Source organism: Oryx dammah, unplaced genomic scaffold (assembly GCF_014754425.2).
Source record: "Oryx dammah isolate SB20612 unplaced genomic scaffold, SCBI_Odam_1.1 HiC_scaffold_7, whole genome shotgun sequence".
Classification (NCBI taxonomy): Eukaryota; Metazoa; Chordata; class Mammalia; order Artiodactyla; family Bovidae; genus Oryx; species Oryx dammah.
Genome location: NW_024070191.1, coordinates 33,028,020 through 33,046,713, shown reverse-complemented (window position 1 = coordinate 33,046,713; position 18,694 = coordinate 33,028,020). Strand labels below are relative to the sequence as shown.

The window sequence follows — 18,694 nt, the reverse complement described above, 5'->3', positions numbered from 1 at the left end:
ACAAAGAGACATAAAAGAATAAAAGTGAATTCCCAAGTTATGGAATATTTAACTACAAGTATTCCCAAGACCTCTCTCCTCCACACTCCTGTCCCCAAACTCTTGGAGCTTCCTTGCTTACAACACTGAAATTCTAAAAAGGAACAAACACCACCATTTCCCTCAGAGACCAACTGAAGCTTACTCATTTTCTCCTTATCCAAATATTTGAGGTTATTTGGTCACGTTTGTGCTTAGTCGCTCAGTCATGTCCAATTCTTTGCGACCCCATGGACTGTAGCCCTCCAGGCTCCTCTGTCCATGGAATTCTCCAGGCAAGAATACTGGAGTGGGTTGCCATGAACTCCTCCAGGGCATCTTCCCAATCCAGGGATCTAACCCAGGTCTCCTGCATTGCAGGCAGATCCTTCACCAACTGAGCCACAAGGGAAATTAATCGAATAGAATTTTTAATTGATTTTAAGCTATTTACCCTCTCTTTATCACAAATAGAGCCATTATTGACCACGAGTGGATCTTTTGTACCCTTTGTTTCATAGTGCATTGTTATACATACAGTACTTCGCACAAAAGCATAAATCACAGAAGCATTGTCTCGAAGGAAAGGGGTTTCAAGTGGGTAGGTACAGATTAATCTTCCACATATAAGATTCCTACAAACATAATAAAAATATATGATTATTATACATTAGGCATTTATTATGTATGCTTCACATTTTCTTTCTTTGACCAAAAAAATAAAGAATGGTTCTCCACTTATGGCAATATGTCTAAGGAAATGTAACACTTTCCTACTAACAGTTAAAGTAAAATGTAATGCCACTGATATATGCTTATCTTTCAATGATACTAATGATCTTTTTATTCACTGTACAGATTGGTGTACGATTGTCAAATAAACAATTCACTGAAGCATTTTATATCTCTCTGTAGGGGGGCAGAAACTAAGTTGTGACCTCTACCCTCAAAGACCTTACAGTCTAATACTAAATATGACATAAACCTTATTAAATGTGCTGTGAATGAAATAAGCAGATTCTTACAGATATTTAAGATGAAGATATATTCTAATTTAGTAGTCAGGGAAACCTCATACAGAAGATGCCATCTGAGTTCAAGCTTACAAATTAGTAGAATTTCAACAGGCAGAGTAAGGTATTTCGAAACAATCATAGCATAAGCATTACTTATGAAGGAAGTAACATTACAAGAAGCATAAAGTTAGATGATATGTTTGCTGCTGCTGCTGCTGCTGCTAAGTCGCTTCAGTCATGTCCAACTCTGTGCGACCTCATAGACGGCAGCCCACCAGGCTCCTCTGTCCCTGGTATTCTCCAAGCAAGAATACTAGAGTGGGTTGCCATTTCCTTCTCCATATGATATGTTTACCAGCCTGTAAATTCCATGAGTACAAGGATCATGTATGTTTTGCTAACTTGTATCTAACTAGCTAGTGGCCAGCATATAGTAGGTTCTTTAAAAATATTTGTTAAAAGAAATTCATGACCAAAATATCAAAGAATGGGCTCTTCAGACACAGGAGAAATTGAACTTCATTTTAGAGACACTGGGCAGTCTTCAGCTTGGGCAAGCATTCAAATGAATGGAGATAGTATTTTCATTTTTAAAATAATGAGTATGTTCAGACAGGAAAGATGCAATGGTTATCATTAATTTCAATCTTGGATAAGATATTGGAGCCTAGTAATCATCTACATATAAATATTTAAAAATCAGGTTGAAATTTAATAAGCCTGTAGTACAAGAATGATGTCAAGACTAGAGATTTTGATTTCAGATTAACTCCTGAACACACGTGATACCTGAAACCATTGGAATTAATGACATACATAGTGAAAAACTAAAAACAGAATTTTATAGTATATAAGATAGGAATTTTCACTATGTGCATAGCATACCTCCATGGGCAAAATGTATATCTGAGTCCCACTTGACCACAGTTCCCAAATCTATCACTTTGAGACTGTATTTCTTCATAGCAGGCAAACGGAGCATTTTTTGAACCTGTCAAAGTTAGAAATATATTTGGATTAAAACTTCCTTTAAATTAAAACTTAAATATATTTTTTTTATTTTTTTATACACAATGGAGTATTACTCAGCCATTAAAACTTAAATATATTTAAATTATAACTTCTTCAATTTCCTCATATGTTTCTTTGCTTTTTTTCTCTATCATTGTCATCTATTGAAAAGTTCCCTAGTGAAGTTTTAAGAAGAGAGAAATGAAGTGAAAAGTATTGCCCATGATTATTTCTCCTTTTAATTCATTTTGGCCACTTGTAGCTCAAAAGATACTATGAGGGTAGAGGAGAATTGAAAGTGAAAGTGTTAGTTGCTCAACCACGTCCGACTGTTTGCAGCTCCATGAACTGTAGCTCACTGGATTTCTCTTTCAAAGAATTCTCCAGGCAAGAAAACTGGAGTGGGTTACCATTCCCTTCTCCATGGGATCTCTCTGATCCAGGGATCAAACCTGGGTCTCCTGCATTGTAGGTGGATTCTTTACCATCCGAGGAACCATACTTTTTTTTTTTTTTTAACAACCAGAGTTGTAAAAGTATAAATCTTAAGAGAGCTCTGTGAAAGAAGGCAATAGAGAAAGAATACAAGAAAACTATTCTTGTTCTCCTAGATTCTCAGTAGGAATTTATAAAAAGCCAGGTCTATTAAAAAAAAAAAAAAACTCATTAAAGAAACTTCATACCTTCAGAAAGTCTGAAGTGAAGGGACCAAAATTGTCAATCCATACATATTTACCTATTTTTCCTTTGTTATTGTTTTAGCTTTCTATCACTGTGTAAAAAATTACCAAAATCTTGACACCTTAAAACAACATCCATGTCACAGTTTCATAAAGTCTGGCAAAGCACATTTAGGTTCTCTGTTCAGGGTCTCAAGGCTGAAATAAAGTTCCTGGCCAGAGTTACAGCCTTATTTGAGTCTAGAGTCCTCTTCCAACCTCATTGGCTGTGAAGAATTCATTTTTTTGTAGCCATTGCTTCATTTTGTCACTATCTGCCAGGGGTTGCTCTTGGCCCTAGGAACTCCTGCTCAGGTCCTAGTGATGTGGCCCTCTCACAAAAATGGCTGCTTATTTCTCCCAATAAAGTAGAAGTAAATGTTTTTCTGGAACTCTCTTGCTTTTTCTATTATCCAACGGATGTTGGAAATCTGATCTCTGGTTCCTCTGCCTTTTCTAAATCCAGCTTGAACACCTGGAAGTTCACAGTTCACGTACTGTTGAAGCCTGGTGTGGAGAATTTTGAGCATAACTTTTGTGTGTGAGATGAGTGCAATTGTGTGGTTGCTGAACATTCTTTGGCATTGTCTTTCTTTGGGATTGGAATGAAAACTGACCTTTTCCAGTCCTGTGGCCACTGCTGAATTTTCAAATTTCCTGGCATACTGAGTGCAGCACTTTTCAAGCATCATCTTTTAGGATTTGAAATAGCTCAACTGCAATTCCATCACCTCCACTAGCTTTGTTCGTAGTGAAGCTTCCTAAGGTCCACTTGACCTTGCATTCCAGGATGTCTGCCTCTAGGTGAGTGATCACACCATGGTGGTTATCTGGGTCATGAAGATCTTTTTTATATAGTTCTGTGCATTCTTGCCACCTCTTCTTAATATCTTCTGTTTCTGTTAGGTCTTCTGCATGAAATATTCCCTAGGAATATATCTCTAATCTTCTTGAAGAGATCTCTAGTCTTTCCCATTCTATTGTTTTTCTCTATTTCTATGCCAAAGCCTTTGACTGTGTGGATCACAACAAACTGTGCAAAATTCTTAAAGAGATGCCTCATGAGAAACCTGTATGCAGGTCAAGAAGCAACAGTTAGAACTGGATATGGAACAATAGACTGGTTCCAAATCGGGAAAGGAGTACGTCAAGGCTATATACTGTCACCCTGCTTACTTAACTTATATGCAAAGTACATCCTGAGAAATGCTGGGCTGGATGAAGCACAAGCTGGAATCAAGATTGCCAGGAGAAATATCAATAACCTCAGAAATGCAGATGACATCACCCTTAAAGCAGAAAGCAAAGAAGAACTAAAGAGCCTCTTGATGAAAGTGAAAGAGGAGAGGGAAAAAGTGGGCTTAAAACTTAACACTCAGAAAACTAAGGTCATAGCATCTGGTCCCATCACTTCATGGCAAATAGATGGGAAAACAGTGGAAACAGTAAGAGACTTTAGTTTCTTGGGCTCCAAAATCATTGCAGATAGTGACTGCAGCCATGAAATTAAAAGATGCTTGTTCCTTGGAAGAAAAGTTAGGACCAACCTAGATAGCATATTAAAAAGCAGAGACATTACTTTGCCAACAAAGGTCCATTTAGTCAAAACTATGGTTTTTCCAGTAGTCATGTATGGATGTGAGAGTTGGACTATAAAGAAAGCTGAGTGCCAAGAATTGATGCTTTTGAACTGTGGTGTTGGAGAAGACTCTTGAGTACCTTGGACTGCTAGAAGATCCAACCAGTCCATCCTAAAGGAAATCAGTCCTGAATATTTATTGGAATGACTGATACTGAAGCTGAAATTCCAATACTTTGGCCACCTGATACAAAGAACTGATTGTTTGGAAAAGACCCTGATGCTGAGAAAGATTGAAGGCGGGAGGAGAAGGGGACGACAGAGGATGAGATGGTTGGATGGTATCACTGACTTGATGGACATGAGTTTGAGTAAGCTCTGGGAGTTGATGATGCACAGGGAAGCCTGGGGTGCTGCAGTCCATGGGATTGCAGAGAGTTACACACGACTTAGCAACTGAACTGAACTGATTTCTCCCAAGCCAGCCAGAGAATCTTCTGACATTTCTCATCTTTTAAGGGCTCATATTATTAGGTGAGGCTCCACTTAGAATGATCTCCTTTGGATTGATTCAAAGTTGACTAATTATGGACCTTAATTAGGTCTTTAAAATCCCTTCATATTTTCTGTATAAACTAATCATAGGGACGATAGTCCACCATAGAGTCACTGGTTCTCACCCAACTCAGAGGGAGGAATCTCCAAGAAAATACCACAGTAATGATGGGGAAAATCTTAAGAGTTCCACATAGCGAAGTTACTTTCTCCAGAATGAACCATGCTAAGTCTAACTGACCATCTATAAAATATAAAAGTAGGTAATAATATCTACCTTAGTGGATTATTATTAAAATTAATATGATATTATTTAGTCACTCAATTTTTTGCCTTCTCCTAATTCTATCTCCTTCTACAATTTTTAAACATTAGCCCATCAAAGGTGATTGTGCACATACTGTGAGAGTAGGTAACATTATTCTGAGTATTGACAGTGTTTAATCAGTTCAGTTGTGAATCTAAGACTACCAGGTTAGGAATATTCTTCATCCAACCCTATCTTTACTAATCCAAATATTAGTAAAATATTCCTTCTAAAGGTGCCAATGTGCCCTATTATTAATTTCTCCCTTGAATACCCTCTCTCATGTTAGGGACTTCCTCTCAGCTCAGTCTGGGTTTTGCACAGTAATATGGAAACACCAAAAGGGCAATATGTTGAAAATGTGAAATCGCATGTTAAATATTTCCTTAAGTCCAGTATAGTGACCAAGTCTACTAAGTAAGAGAATTTGCCCTTCCATAGTCCAAATGGTGTATTTAGATTCCCTCTACCTTATTATCAAATGCTAAGAGGCACAATCCCCTTCATAGGTCACAGCCTTGTTGTGGCAAAGGGGCTTGCTTCACCTTCAGTGAAGCTATGAACCATGCTGTGTAGAGCCACCCAAGATCGGCAGGTTACAGTGAAGAGTTCTGACAAAATATGGTCCACCGGTGGAGGTAATGGCAACCCATTCCAGTATTCTTCATGAATAGTATGAAAAGGCAAAAAGATATGACACCGGAAGATGAGCCCCCAGGTCAGAAGAAGGGTAGAGCTATTAGGGTAGAGTAGAGGACAGTTATTGATCGCTCCAGATAGAATAAAGTGGCTGGGCCAAAGCAGAAACAATACTTAGCTGTGGATATATCTGGTGGTGAAAATAAAATCTGATCCTGTAAAGAACAATACTGCATCAGTTCAGTTCAGTTCAGTTGCTCAGTCGTGTCTGACTCTTTGCGACCCCATGAATTGCAGCACGCCAAGCCTCCCTGTCCATCATCAACTCCTGGAGTTCACTCAGACTCACGTCCATCGAGTCTGTGATGCCATCCAGCCATCTCATCCTCTGTCGTCCCCTTCTCCTCCTGCCCCCAATCCCTCCCAGCATCAGAGTCTTTTCCAATGAGTCAACTCTTAGCATGAGGTGGCCAAAGTACTGGAGCTTCAGCTTTAGCATCATTCCTTCCAAAGAAATCCCAGGGCTGATCTCCTTCAGAATGGACTGGTTGGCTCTCCTTGCAGTCTAAGGGACTCTCAAGAGTCTTCTCCAATACCACAGTTCAAAAGCATCAATTCTTCGGCGCTCAGCCTTCTTCACAGTCCAACTCTCACATCCATACATGACCACAGGAAAAACCATAGCCTTGACTAGATGGACCTTAGTCGGCAAAGTAATGTCTCTCGTTTTCAATATACTATCTAGGTTGGTCATAACTTTTCTTCCAAGGAGTAAGCGTCTTTTAATTTCATGGCTGCAATCACCATCTGCAGTGATTTTGGAGCCTCCCAAAATAAAGTCTGACACTGTTTCCACTGTTTCCCCATCTATTTCCCATGAAGTGATGGGACCGGATGCCATGATCTTCATTTTCTGAATGTTGAGCTTTAAGCCAACTTTTTCACTCTCCTTTTTCACTTTCATCATGAGGCTTTTTAGTTCCTCTTCACTTTCTGCCATAAGGGTGGTGTCATCTGCATATCTGAGGTTATTGATATTTCTCCTGGTAATCTTGATTCCAGCTTGTGTTTCTTCCAGTCCAGCATTCCTCAATATTGCATAGGAACCTGGAATGTTAGGTCCATGAATCGAGGTAAATTGAACGTGGTCAAGCAGGAGACTGCAAGATTGAACATCAACATCTTAGGAATCAGTGAACCAAAATAGATAGGAATAGGCAAATTTAATTAGGATGACCATTATATCTACTACTATTGTCAAGAATCCTTTAGAAGAAATGGAGCAGCCCTCACAGTCAATGAAAGTCTGAAATGCAGTACTTGGGTGAAACCTCAAAAATGACAAAATGACCTCAATTTGTTTCCAAGGCAAACCACTTAACGTCACAGTAAACCAAGTCTATGCCCCAGCGACTGTGCATAAGAAGTTCAAGTTGACCAGTTCTTTGAAGACATACAACACCTTCTAGAACTAAAACAAAAAAGATGTAGTTTTCATCATAGGAGATTTGAATGCAAAAGTAGGAATTCAAGAGATACTCGGAATAACAGGCAAGTTTGTCTTGGAATACAAAATGAATCAGGACAAAGGCTAACAGAGTTTTATTCAAAAAAAACATGCTGGTCATAAAAAATATCCTTTTCCAACAACCCAAGAGAGGACTCTATGCATGAACATCACCAGATGGTCAATAACATAATCAAATTTATTTTATTCTTTTCAGATGAAGATGCAGAAGCTCTACACAATCAGCAAAAACAAGACCTGGGTTGATTGTGGCTCAGACCAATAGCTCCTTATTGCAAAATTCAGGCTTAAATTGAAGAAAGTAAGGAAAACCACTAGGCCATTCAGGTATGACCCTAATCACATTCCTAATACAGTGTAAGTGATTAATAGATTCAAGGGATTATATCTGGTAGAGTTCCTAAGAAATGTGGGCAGAGATTTATAACAAACCATCCCAAAGAAAAAGAAATGCAAGAAGGCAAAGAGGTTGTCTGATGGGGCTTTACAAACAGATGAGAAAAGAAGAGAAGTGAAAAGCAAGGGAGAAAGGGGAAAATACACCCAATTGAATTCAGAGTTCCAGAGAAGAGCAAGGAGAGATAAGAAGGCCTTCTTAAGCGAAAAACACAGAGAAGTGGAGGGAAACAATAGAATGGTATAAACTAGAAATCTCTTCAAGAAAACTGGAGATATCAAAGGAATATTTCATGCAAGGGTGGGCACAATAAAGGACAGAAACAGTAAGGACCTAAAAGAAGCAAAAGAGATTAAGAAGATGTGGCAAGGGTACACAGAATAATTATACAAAAACATCCTAATGACCCAGATAACTACAATGGTGTGGTCACTTATCTAAAGCCAGACATCCTCTAGTGTGAAGTCAAGTGAGTCTTAGGAAGCATTACTACTAACAAAGCTAATGGTGAAAGAAATCCTGCTGAGCTCCTATTTAAAATCATGTATGTGGGGTTCTTATATGTATGAGCTAAAATCTTATTTCTCCAGTTAATCTGTCTTCTGTCATTTCAATTATTTGACCAGGCAAAAGAACCAGAGAAGTTAATGGGGATGGGAAAAAATAAATAAAATAAAGTAGAAGCACCTTGGACTTCATCCAAAGCTACGATCAAGCATTTAAAAATAAAAAGAAAGTCAGCATACAGAAATCAATTGAATTTATGTACACTAACAACAGCTGAAAAAAAAATTTTTTTATTTCATTGCAATAGCATCAAAATCAATTTGATATTTTGGAATAAATTTAACCAAGTAAGAGATGTATAGCCTGAACATTACAAGATCTTCATGAAGGAACTCTAAGAAGACACAAAAAGAAAGATATTCTATTATCACGGGTCAAAAGAATTTACATCATTAAAATATCCATGTAGGGACTTCCCTGATGGACTAGTGGTTAAGAATCTGTCTTGCAATGTAGGGTACATGGGTTTGATCCCTGGTCAGGAAGCTAAGATCTCACATGTCACAGAGCAACTAAGTCTGCACATTGCAAGGACTTTGTGGGCCACAACTAGAGAGTCTCTGTATTGTAACAATGATCCTGTGTGCCACAGCTAAGACCTGAGAGAGTCAAATAAATATTTAAAGAAAAAAAGAACTCCATATCACCCAATGCCATCTACAGATTCAATGTAATCCCTAACAAAATTCCAAAGGTATTTTTCATAGAAATATAAAAAACAATTCGAAAATTTGTATGGAACCACAAGAGATTCTGAATAGCCAAAGCAATCTTGAGAAAGAACAAAGCTAGAGGTACACTTTCCTTTATTACAATTATATAAAAAAGCTATAGAAATTAAAACACTATAGTACTGGTGTAAGAATAGACAAAAAAACAGTAGAATAAGATTGAGAGCCCAGAAACAAACCCCGACAATATACTAAACTAATATTTGACAAGGGAGTCAAGAATACTCAATGAGGAAAGGAGAATCTCTTCAACAAGTTTTGAGAAAGCTGGACAGCCACATGCAAAAGAATGCAATTGATCCCCAACCTCACACAGCTCAAAAAAAAAAAAAAAGAATTCATAAAGACTTAAATGCAAAAACAGAAACCTTAAAACACCTAGAAGAAAACACAGTTCAGTTCAGTCGCTCAGTCGTGTCCGACTCTTTGCGACCCCATGAATCACAGCACGCCAGGCCTCCCTGTCCATCACCAACTCCCGGACTTCACTCAGACTCACGTCCATTGAGTCAGTGACGCTATCCAGCCATCTCATCCTTTGTCGACCCCTTCACCTCCTGCCCCTAATCCCTCCCAGCATCAGAGTCTTTTCCAATGAGTCAACTCTTCGCATGAGGTGGCCAAAGTACTGGAGTTTCAGCTTTAGCATCATTCCTTCCAAAGAAATCCCAGGGCTGATCTTCTTCAGAATGGACTGGTTTGATCTCCTTCACAAGGGGAAACCTATTTAACATGGGTCTTGGTAATGACTTTTTCAATATGACACCAAAAGCATTAGCAACAAAGGCAAAAATAAAAAGTGGGACTTCATCAAGCTGAAAAGTTTTTGCACAGAAAAAGAAACAATTAAAAAATGTACCACTTTGGCGTGTGGATTATTTTGAGCTAAAGGCTACTATCAAAAAGTATATATATATATACTACCCTTCCCTTAACTACCTAGAAGAATTTAAATTAGGGACTTTTTCCCCCCAGAAAAAGATTTATTATCAAAGATAAATTCTATCTCATTGGCCTGATTTGGATGACGGGGCAAATATATAATTACCAAACATCTGCTCTTCTTATCATCCTGTGAATGACCCTCCTGTCCTTAAAAGCCCCAGGACCCCATCTCATTCCTTAGTGCAGGCCAGCACATACAACTCATTTTATCTTTCTGTCTCTGAACCTCTTCTATGATCTCTGATTCTCTCATGTATGTGGGATTCTCATATGTATGAACTAAAATTTTATTTCTCCAGTTAATCTGTCTTATGTCATTTTAATTATTTGACCAGGCAAAAGAACCGGAGAAGGCAATGAGGATGGGAAATTTCCCCCTTCCTGATAGTGTGAATCAGCAAAGAAAACATGAGATATAAATATTCAGTCCTGAGAAAGAAGGAAATCCTGCCATTTGCAGCAACATGGACTCCGAGGGCATTATGCTAAGTGAAATAAGTCAGAGAAAGACAATACTCTATGATAACACTTATATGTGGAATCTAATTGAATTCAGAGAAACAAAGAGTAGAGCAATAGTTACCACAGGCTGCAAGGTAGGGAAAATGGGGAGGTGTTCAAAGGTTACAAATTTCCAGTTATAACATGAAAAAACTTCTTGGAATCTAACACATAGCATGATGTTTATACTTAGTAATATCAAATTATATACCTGAAAGTTGCTAAGAAAGTAGATCTTAAATGTCCTCACCATGAAAAAGAAATGGTAATTATGTGATATAATGGAAGTTTAGCTAACACTATGGTGGTAATCATTCTGAAATATATAAAAGTACCAAATCAATAGTTATACAACTTAAACTTACTGAATGTTATATGTCAGTTGTGCATCAATAAAGTTCGTGGTTGAAGAGACTTAAACTTACCTAAAACTATAGATATACTAGAAAAAAAGACAGAGAGAAAGCTCTTGGATACTAATCTGGGCAATACTTTTTTGGATGACACAAAAGCACAGGCAACAATAGATAAGTAGGACTGCATCAAAATAAAAAACTTCTCAGCAAAGAAAATAAGCAACAAAGCAAAAGTGAAACCTACAGAATGGGAGAAAAAAATAGCAAACCATATAGCTGATAAGGGATTAATTTCTAAAATATGCTATTCATAATTAAATATAGCAAAGGACCTAAATGGATATTTCTCCAAATAAAAGCCAAACAACCATCATTTACATGAAAAGGGACTCAACATCACTAATCATCAGGGAAATGCAACTCAAAACCACAACTCACACCTTTTAGGATAGTGTGTTATCAAAGAGAAAAAGATAATAAGTATTAGCAAGAATGTGGAGAAAGTGAAACTTTTATATACTGTTGATGGGAGTGGAAATTGGCACAGTCATTATGGAAAACAGTAGACAGGCTTCTCAAAAATTTAAGTGCACCACCTTAGGATCTAGCAAGCATATTACTGGGTATATACATGCAATATGTTAAGCAGATGACTGTGACTTATATCAAAATATTAAGTCATACATCTTAAACATATATTTAAGAAGTTCAAAAACTAAAAAGAGATTGTGTGTGTGTGTTAGTTGCTTAGTCGTGTCCGACTCTTTGCAACCCCACAGACCGCAGCCCCACCAGGCCCCTCTGTCCATGGGATTCTCCAGGCAAGAGTACTGGAGTGGGTTGCCATTTCCTTCTCTAAAAAAGAGACTTTAAACAGAATAAATAATTTAACTACATCTAATTGACCACTGCCTTGGTAGTTAATGAAAATACTGAGGACCAAGTATATAGATGTTACAAAACAATACCTTTTCCAAATATACTCTCACAACGTGCATCAATATCTTGGCAGCCTCCATCATAACAAAAAGCTTTTCCTCCTTCACATTGCCGTCCATTGAGTATAGTTATATCAGCCGGACACCTTCCTGAGCTTCCATTACAAACCTCAGGAATATCACATTCAGGATGTGCAATGGGCCTACATGTAGCACCTGCTTCCATAAACTAGTAGAAATTAAAATATAAAAAGTAAAGCATTATATATGATTATTGTGTTTACCAATATTTAATCTTGCTCTAATTCCATTTATAGCTTGATGAAGTACTTATTCATTAGTGTCTCTCAGGATCTTCCTGTTATAAAAATTATAATAATCATATTGGAAAAAACTGAATGTTATCAACCAAAACAGGAGGTAAGGAATATGCACAAGGAAAAGTGTATTACAAATATGATATAATGAGAGCCCAAGTTTTGGCTAGAAGGCAGGAAAAGTAGCTTTTAGTTTGGGATAACTATTGCTTTAGGGAAAATTGTGAAATTTAGCCTGGAAAATCCCATGGACAGAGCAGCCTGGTGGGCTGCCGTCCATGGGGTCGCAGAGTCGGACACGACTGAGCGACTTCCCTTTCACTTTTCACTTTCACGCATTGGAGAAGGAAATGGCAACGCACTCCAGTGTTCTTGCCTGGAGAATCCCAGGGACGGCAGAGCCTGGTAGGCTGCCGTCTATGGGGTCGCACAGAGTCGGTCACGACTGAAGCGACTTAGCAGCAGCAGGTACTTTCTAAATAAAATATACTTATTCAAACCATAGTTTTAAAGTATGGAATATCGGTAATTCTATGAAAATGTGAAACCTAAATAACTGAGAATAGAATGCAACGAATGATTAAAAAGGCAGTTCAACTACTAAACTATTTGGGAAATAAGGAACCCAATAGTAAACTTTCTCCTGACTTATCCTATGGGTCATTAACATTTTCATGTATAGCATTCTTAAAATTTATATAAAGAACATTAATTGGGCATTTATCTCATACTTCTTAATTGATGGCTTCTAGTTTATACTATAAAGATCACAGAGGAAAGAATTAACCATGGTAAGATTCCAGAGGTGGGGGTGGGGGTACCATATCAGTTAACTAAAGTGAAGAACACAGAACCAGTGGCAGGTCATTCAATAGAGGGGTTCTCATGTGATGAATCTGTCACATATATGTCACACATATATATGAAAAGTAAAACAGGGGACAGGAATGAACATCTTCATCATATAAGCTAAAATATAACCTTTAAGTCAAATGGTCTTTGTATAACAAATCCATAGTTTAAATTTGTGCTGACATGCAGCATTTGGAAAGTGTTATATCTAGTGAGTTTCATTATTTATGCATTTATGGGAAATTGCTTTATCTTTCAATTACATACTCACAAATACCCATCACAACCTAAAAGATCATTTTTATAAAGATATAAATATTGGATTAAATAAATGAAAATAGTCCCTTTCAATGAAGATGTTCTACATCAAAGAATTCTATCATAGCTGTCAATCAAGGCTTATAACCAATAGCATCATTAGGGAGAATAATGGCATTATAAGGAGGGCTCAACATCCAACTATAGTTTGTAAAATTAGACACACCACTCAACTTATTTTTGTCTTTACATGAAAAGTCATGTATTTTGAGTTACAGCTAAATGTCTGTATCCAAAAGTAACCAAGACACATTTCATTTTATACTTAGAAGATGGTAATAAACTAAAATCATACTTTACAGTTGTTGCAGCATAATCCTTTATCGCATTCTGAACCTGGTTTCAGCACACAAGTCCGAGGATTACAACAGTTATCAGGTCCACATTGCTATAAATGAGTGGAATACACAATAAAACTATGTCATAGAAATAATATAAACTTTGGCAAGAGCTATGTTACACAGTTTTTTTAACTTGGGGGGGATATGCATGCTGTCGACACATAGATTTTTGCATCTTTAAGCAATTAAATACTATGGTGGAACTTACTCTTAATCAACTAGAAAACTGGGAAGAATATATAAAACAACTTCTTTTTTTTAGAAACTAAATATTATATCAGAGTGGCACCTCCAGTGCCTAAATGGTGAGAGAAAAGGGGATATACAGATCAAAGGGTATAGACTTTCACTGATAAAATTGTCGGCATCTATAGTTAACAATAATACATTATACAGGTGAAATTTGCTAAGAAGATAGAAATGTTTTTAATGATAACTGTGTGAGATGATGGACATTTCAACTGGTTTGATCATGGGAACCATTTCACAATGTATATATATATGAAAACATCACATTGTATATCTGTAAACCGTAAACCATATACAATTTTTATTTGCTAATGATACCTCAATAAATCAGGGCGGGTTAAGAGGTAGGTATGGGACTTCCCTGGAGGAAGTGGTTAAGACTCCATGCTTCCAATACAAGGCATGCGGGTTAGATCCCCCATGGAAATAAGATCCCACATTCTTTGGGACACAGTCAAAAAATAAATAAAGTTTAAAAAAATTTAAAAGGGGTGAGTAGAGTTTAGACCCACTGCAAAGTTAGAAAGAACAGTCCCCAAGAGTGTCTTCATTTTCACCAATCACAAGCTCAGTGGATTCCCAAAACCACACTCAGGTTTTATAATTTACTGGAAGAACTCATAGAACACACTGAAAGCTGTTAATACTCACAGTTATGGTTTAGTATATGGAAAGGATACAAATTAAAATCAGTCAAGAGCAAAAGCACTGAGGACAGAATTTAGGAAAAGCACTAAACAGGGAGCTTCTACGGCCTTTACCACCTGGAATCACAGACATATTACTCTCCCAGCACTGATATGTGATGCTTCCTAACTAGTTCTATGAGGCCAGTGTTAGCCTAATATCAATACCAAAGACATTTCAAGATGTATCAATAAATCTATAGATCTCATAAACAAATCTAGATCAATCAATAAATAGATCTAATAAACATAGATGCAAAAATCCTCAACAAAAAAAATTAGGAAATTGAATCCAACAATGTACAAAAATAATTACATAATACAAGTAGGATTCATCACAAGCATGAAAGGATGGCTTATCATGCAAATATCCATTAATACAATCAATAATATTGATAGCCTAAAGAAGAAAAATCAATGACCCTCACAATTGCTGTAGAGAAAGCATTTGACAAAATCTAAAATCACTTATAAAAATGTTAGCAAACTAGGAATAGAGGAAACTTCTTCAATTTGGTAACAACATCTAGAAAAAAAATCTTATAGGATCTATATGATGAAAACTATAAAATTTGATGAAGAGAATCAAAGAAAGTATAAATAAATGAAGAGAATGTTCATGTTCATGAATTGTTAAAATGTCCGTTCTTCACAACTTGATGTTCAATGCAATTACAATAAAAATCCAGCAATTGTTTTTTGACATTGTCAAACTGATTCTAAGGTTTATATGGAAAGGCAAAAGACAGAGTGGCCAACATAATGTTGAGGAAGAGAAAGAAGGAGGAGGAGCAATAGAAGGAAGAAAACGGCAGGACTTAAAATACCCAGTTTCAAAACTCAATAAAAACTATAAAAATTATGGCACTGTACTTCACTCTCACTTTTCACTTTCATGCATTGGAGAAGGAAATGGCAACCCACTTCAGTATTCTTGCCAGGAGAATCCCAGAGACGGGGGAGCCTGGTGGGCTGCCACCTATGGGGTCACACAGAGTCAGACACGACTGAAGCGACTTAGCAGCAGAAGCAGCAGCAGTACATACAAAGGAAATCAGTCCTGAATATTCACTGGAAGGACTGATGCTGAAGCTGAAACTCCAATACTTTGGCCACCTGAAATGAAGCGCTAACTCATTTGAAAAGACCATGATGCTGGGAAAGATTGAAGGCAGCAGGAGAAGGGGACGACAGAGGATGAGATGGCTGGATGGCATCACCGACTCAAAGGACATGAGTCTGGGTAAACTCCGAGAGTTGGTGATGGACAGGGAGGCCTGGCGTGCTGTGGTTCATGGGGTCACAGAGAGTCAGACACAACTGAGGGACTAAACTGAACTGAAGTACGTACAAAAAAATACATAAAGAGTTTATTAGAACAAAATGGAGACCTCAGAAATTAATGTGCATAGAGATAATAAAATCTTTGATAGTGGAACAAATACAAATAAGTGGAGAAAAGCGTTTTCAATAAATGGTGTTGGAACAACTGGGCATTCACATGAAAAAACTCTAGATATTGACTCTACACATTTCACACACACACAAATAATAATTCAAAGGGATCATAAATCTAAAATTAAATTGCAAAACTATAAAACTTCTAGGGGGTTAGATTTAAGAGGGTAAATCTACTGTCGAGTGTTCTTTCACAATAAATAAACAGGAATAAAACAAATCTTAAACAAATTATTCCAAACGGTAGAAGTAGGGAGCACATTCCAACTGTTTTTATGATCCCATAATTACCCTCATATAAAAACCAGAAGAAAAGATTGTAAAAAAAGAAAAAACTACAGACCACAATCCCCTTCTAAAAATAAGTTCCATAATCCTGAACAAAATGGTAAATTAAAATGTTTATATATATATATATATATATATAATAACCCAAGTGGGGCTAATCTCAAGACTGCACGATAGCTGGGTTAGTACTCAAAAGCAATGAATGAAATGCATCATATTAATAGAAGAAAAAAAACAGAAAATTCATATGATCAGCTCAATAGAAACAGAAATATTTGACAATATTCAACACTAATATTTAATTGAAAATTCTTAGCTAACTAAGATTACACTTAATGTAGAGAAATTGAAAGCATTTCCCCTAAGATCAAGAACATGGCAATAATACCCACTCTCAATATGCCTATTCAGTTTTTGGAACTTTATTTCTGAGGTCTCTATTTTGTTCTAATAAACTCTTTGTCTATTTTTTTGTGTGTACTATATTGCCATTATTATAGTTTTAATTAAGTTTTGAAACTGGGTATTTTCAGTCCTTCAGTTTTCCTGAAGACCTAGCTAGAGTTATTGGGAAAGATAAAAAAAAAAAAAGGAAAGTTAACCAAATAAAAAGAGAAGTAAAACTGTGGTTATTTGCTGATAATATGATCCTATATGCAGAAAATCTCAAAGAACCGTCAAAAAACTAGTTACTCAACGATTTCAGTTAAGCGGCAAGATACAAAGTCAGCATACAGAAATCAATCACATTCCTTTACATTAATAATGAAGCTTCTAAAACAGAAATTTTAAAAATCCATCCCATTCACAACAGTATGTATTTAAAAACAACAAAATACTTAGGAATAATTTTAACCAAGAAAGTGAAAGATCTGCCTAATGAAAATCACAAAACTTTGCTGAAGAAAATTTTTAAAAAGACATGAAGACAAGAAGAAATGGAAAGATATCCTATGTTCATGAATTGGAAAAATTAATATTATTCAAATGGCTATATGACACACAACCATCTACAGAGTCAACATAATCCCCATAAAAATACCAAAGGCATTCTTCACAATAATAGAGAAAACAATGCTAAACTTTGCATGGAAGCTCAAAAGACTCCAAATAGGCAAAATGATGCTGAGGAAAAAAAAAAACCTGGAGGTATCATGCTTCTGAATTTCTAACTAAACTACAAAGCCATAGTAATAAAAACCACAGGTATGTGGAAACACAAAAGATCCCCAACAGCCAAAACAATCTTGAGAAAGAAAAACAAAGCTGGAAGTATCACACTCTTTGATTTCAAATTATAGCTGGTCCTCCATATGTGTGAGTTATGCACCATGGATTCAACCAATCTTAGATTGAAATTATTCAGAAAAAAATCCAGAAAGTTCCAAAAAGCAAAATCTAAATTTGCTGCATTCTGGCAATTATTTACATAGCATTTACATTTTATTTACCAATATTTACACAGCATTTACATTGTATTAGGCATTAGAAGTAATCTAGAAATTTTTTAAAATAGTAGGCATATATTGGTAGGTTATGTGTCATTTATACTGTCTATGGGTTCACACAGAGTCAGACACGACTGAAGTGACTTAGCAGCAGCAGCAGCAGCAGCAGCAGTGTCATTTATAAAAGAATTTTAACATGCATGGATTTTAGCATCCTTTAAGGGTCCTAGAACCAATCTCCTGTAGATATAAAGGGACAACCATTTCCTATAAAGCTACAGTAAGTAAAACAGTATGTTTTGCTTCCTGCAGTTACCATAGTCAAAACAGAACGGTACTGGCACAAATACAGACTCACAGATCAATGGAACACAATTGAGAGCACAAAAATAAACCCATACATACACAGACAATAAATTTATAGCAAAGAATATACTACAGAGAAAGGAGAGTCTCTTCAATAAATAGTGTCAAGAAAACTGTAAGGCCACATGCAAAAGAAAGAAACTAGACTACTACCTCACATCATAAAGAAAAATGAACTCAAAATGGATTGATTCGAATATAAGACATGAATCCATAAAATTCCTAGAAGAAAACGTAGGCAATAATCTCACTGATACCAATCTCATAAGGGTAAGGTTTTTGTCGCTCTGAATTGAAAGGCAAGTGAAACAAAAGCAGAACAAACAAACGGGACTACATCAAACTAAAATGTTTCCTCACAGCAAAGAAAACCATCTCAAAATGAAAAAGCAACTTACTGAATGAAAACATATTTGCAAATCATATATCTGATATGGAGTTAATATCCAAAATACACAAAGCACATATACAACTCAATAACAAACAACCTGACTAAAATAATGGACACAGAACCTGAACAGACATTTCCAAAGAAGACACAGAGATGGCCAACAGGCACATGAA

General features: G+C 36.5%; 1 protein-coding gene across 4 annotated transcripts in view; it reads right to left on the bottom strand.

The window, feature by feature from the left end:
* Positions 1 to 18,694, bottom strand: part of LOC120865674 (disintegrin and metalloproteinase domain-containing protein 32-like) — a 188,520-nt gene that overhangs the window by 54,838 nt on the left and 114,988 nt on the right. The window contains exons 13-16 of one of the 4 annotated variants that reach the window (XM_040242989.1): positions 13,590 to 13,682; positions 11,838 to 12,036; positions 1,920 to 2,025; positions 473 to 653 (exon numbers count right to left, since the gene is read on the bottom strand). The exons of the other annotated variants lie outside the window; for them this stretch is intronic. Coding sequence (XP_040098923.1) covers positions 473 to 653; positions 1,920 to 2,025; positions 11,838 to 12,036; positions 13,590 to 13,682 — 579 coding nt within the window. The remainder of the gene's footprint in view (positions 1 to 472; positions 654 to 1,919; positions 2,026 to 11,837; positions 12,037 to 13,589; positions 13,683 to 18,694) is intronic. 4 annotated transcript variants of the gene reach the window in all.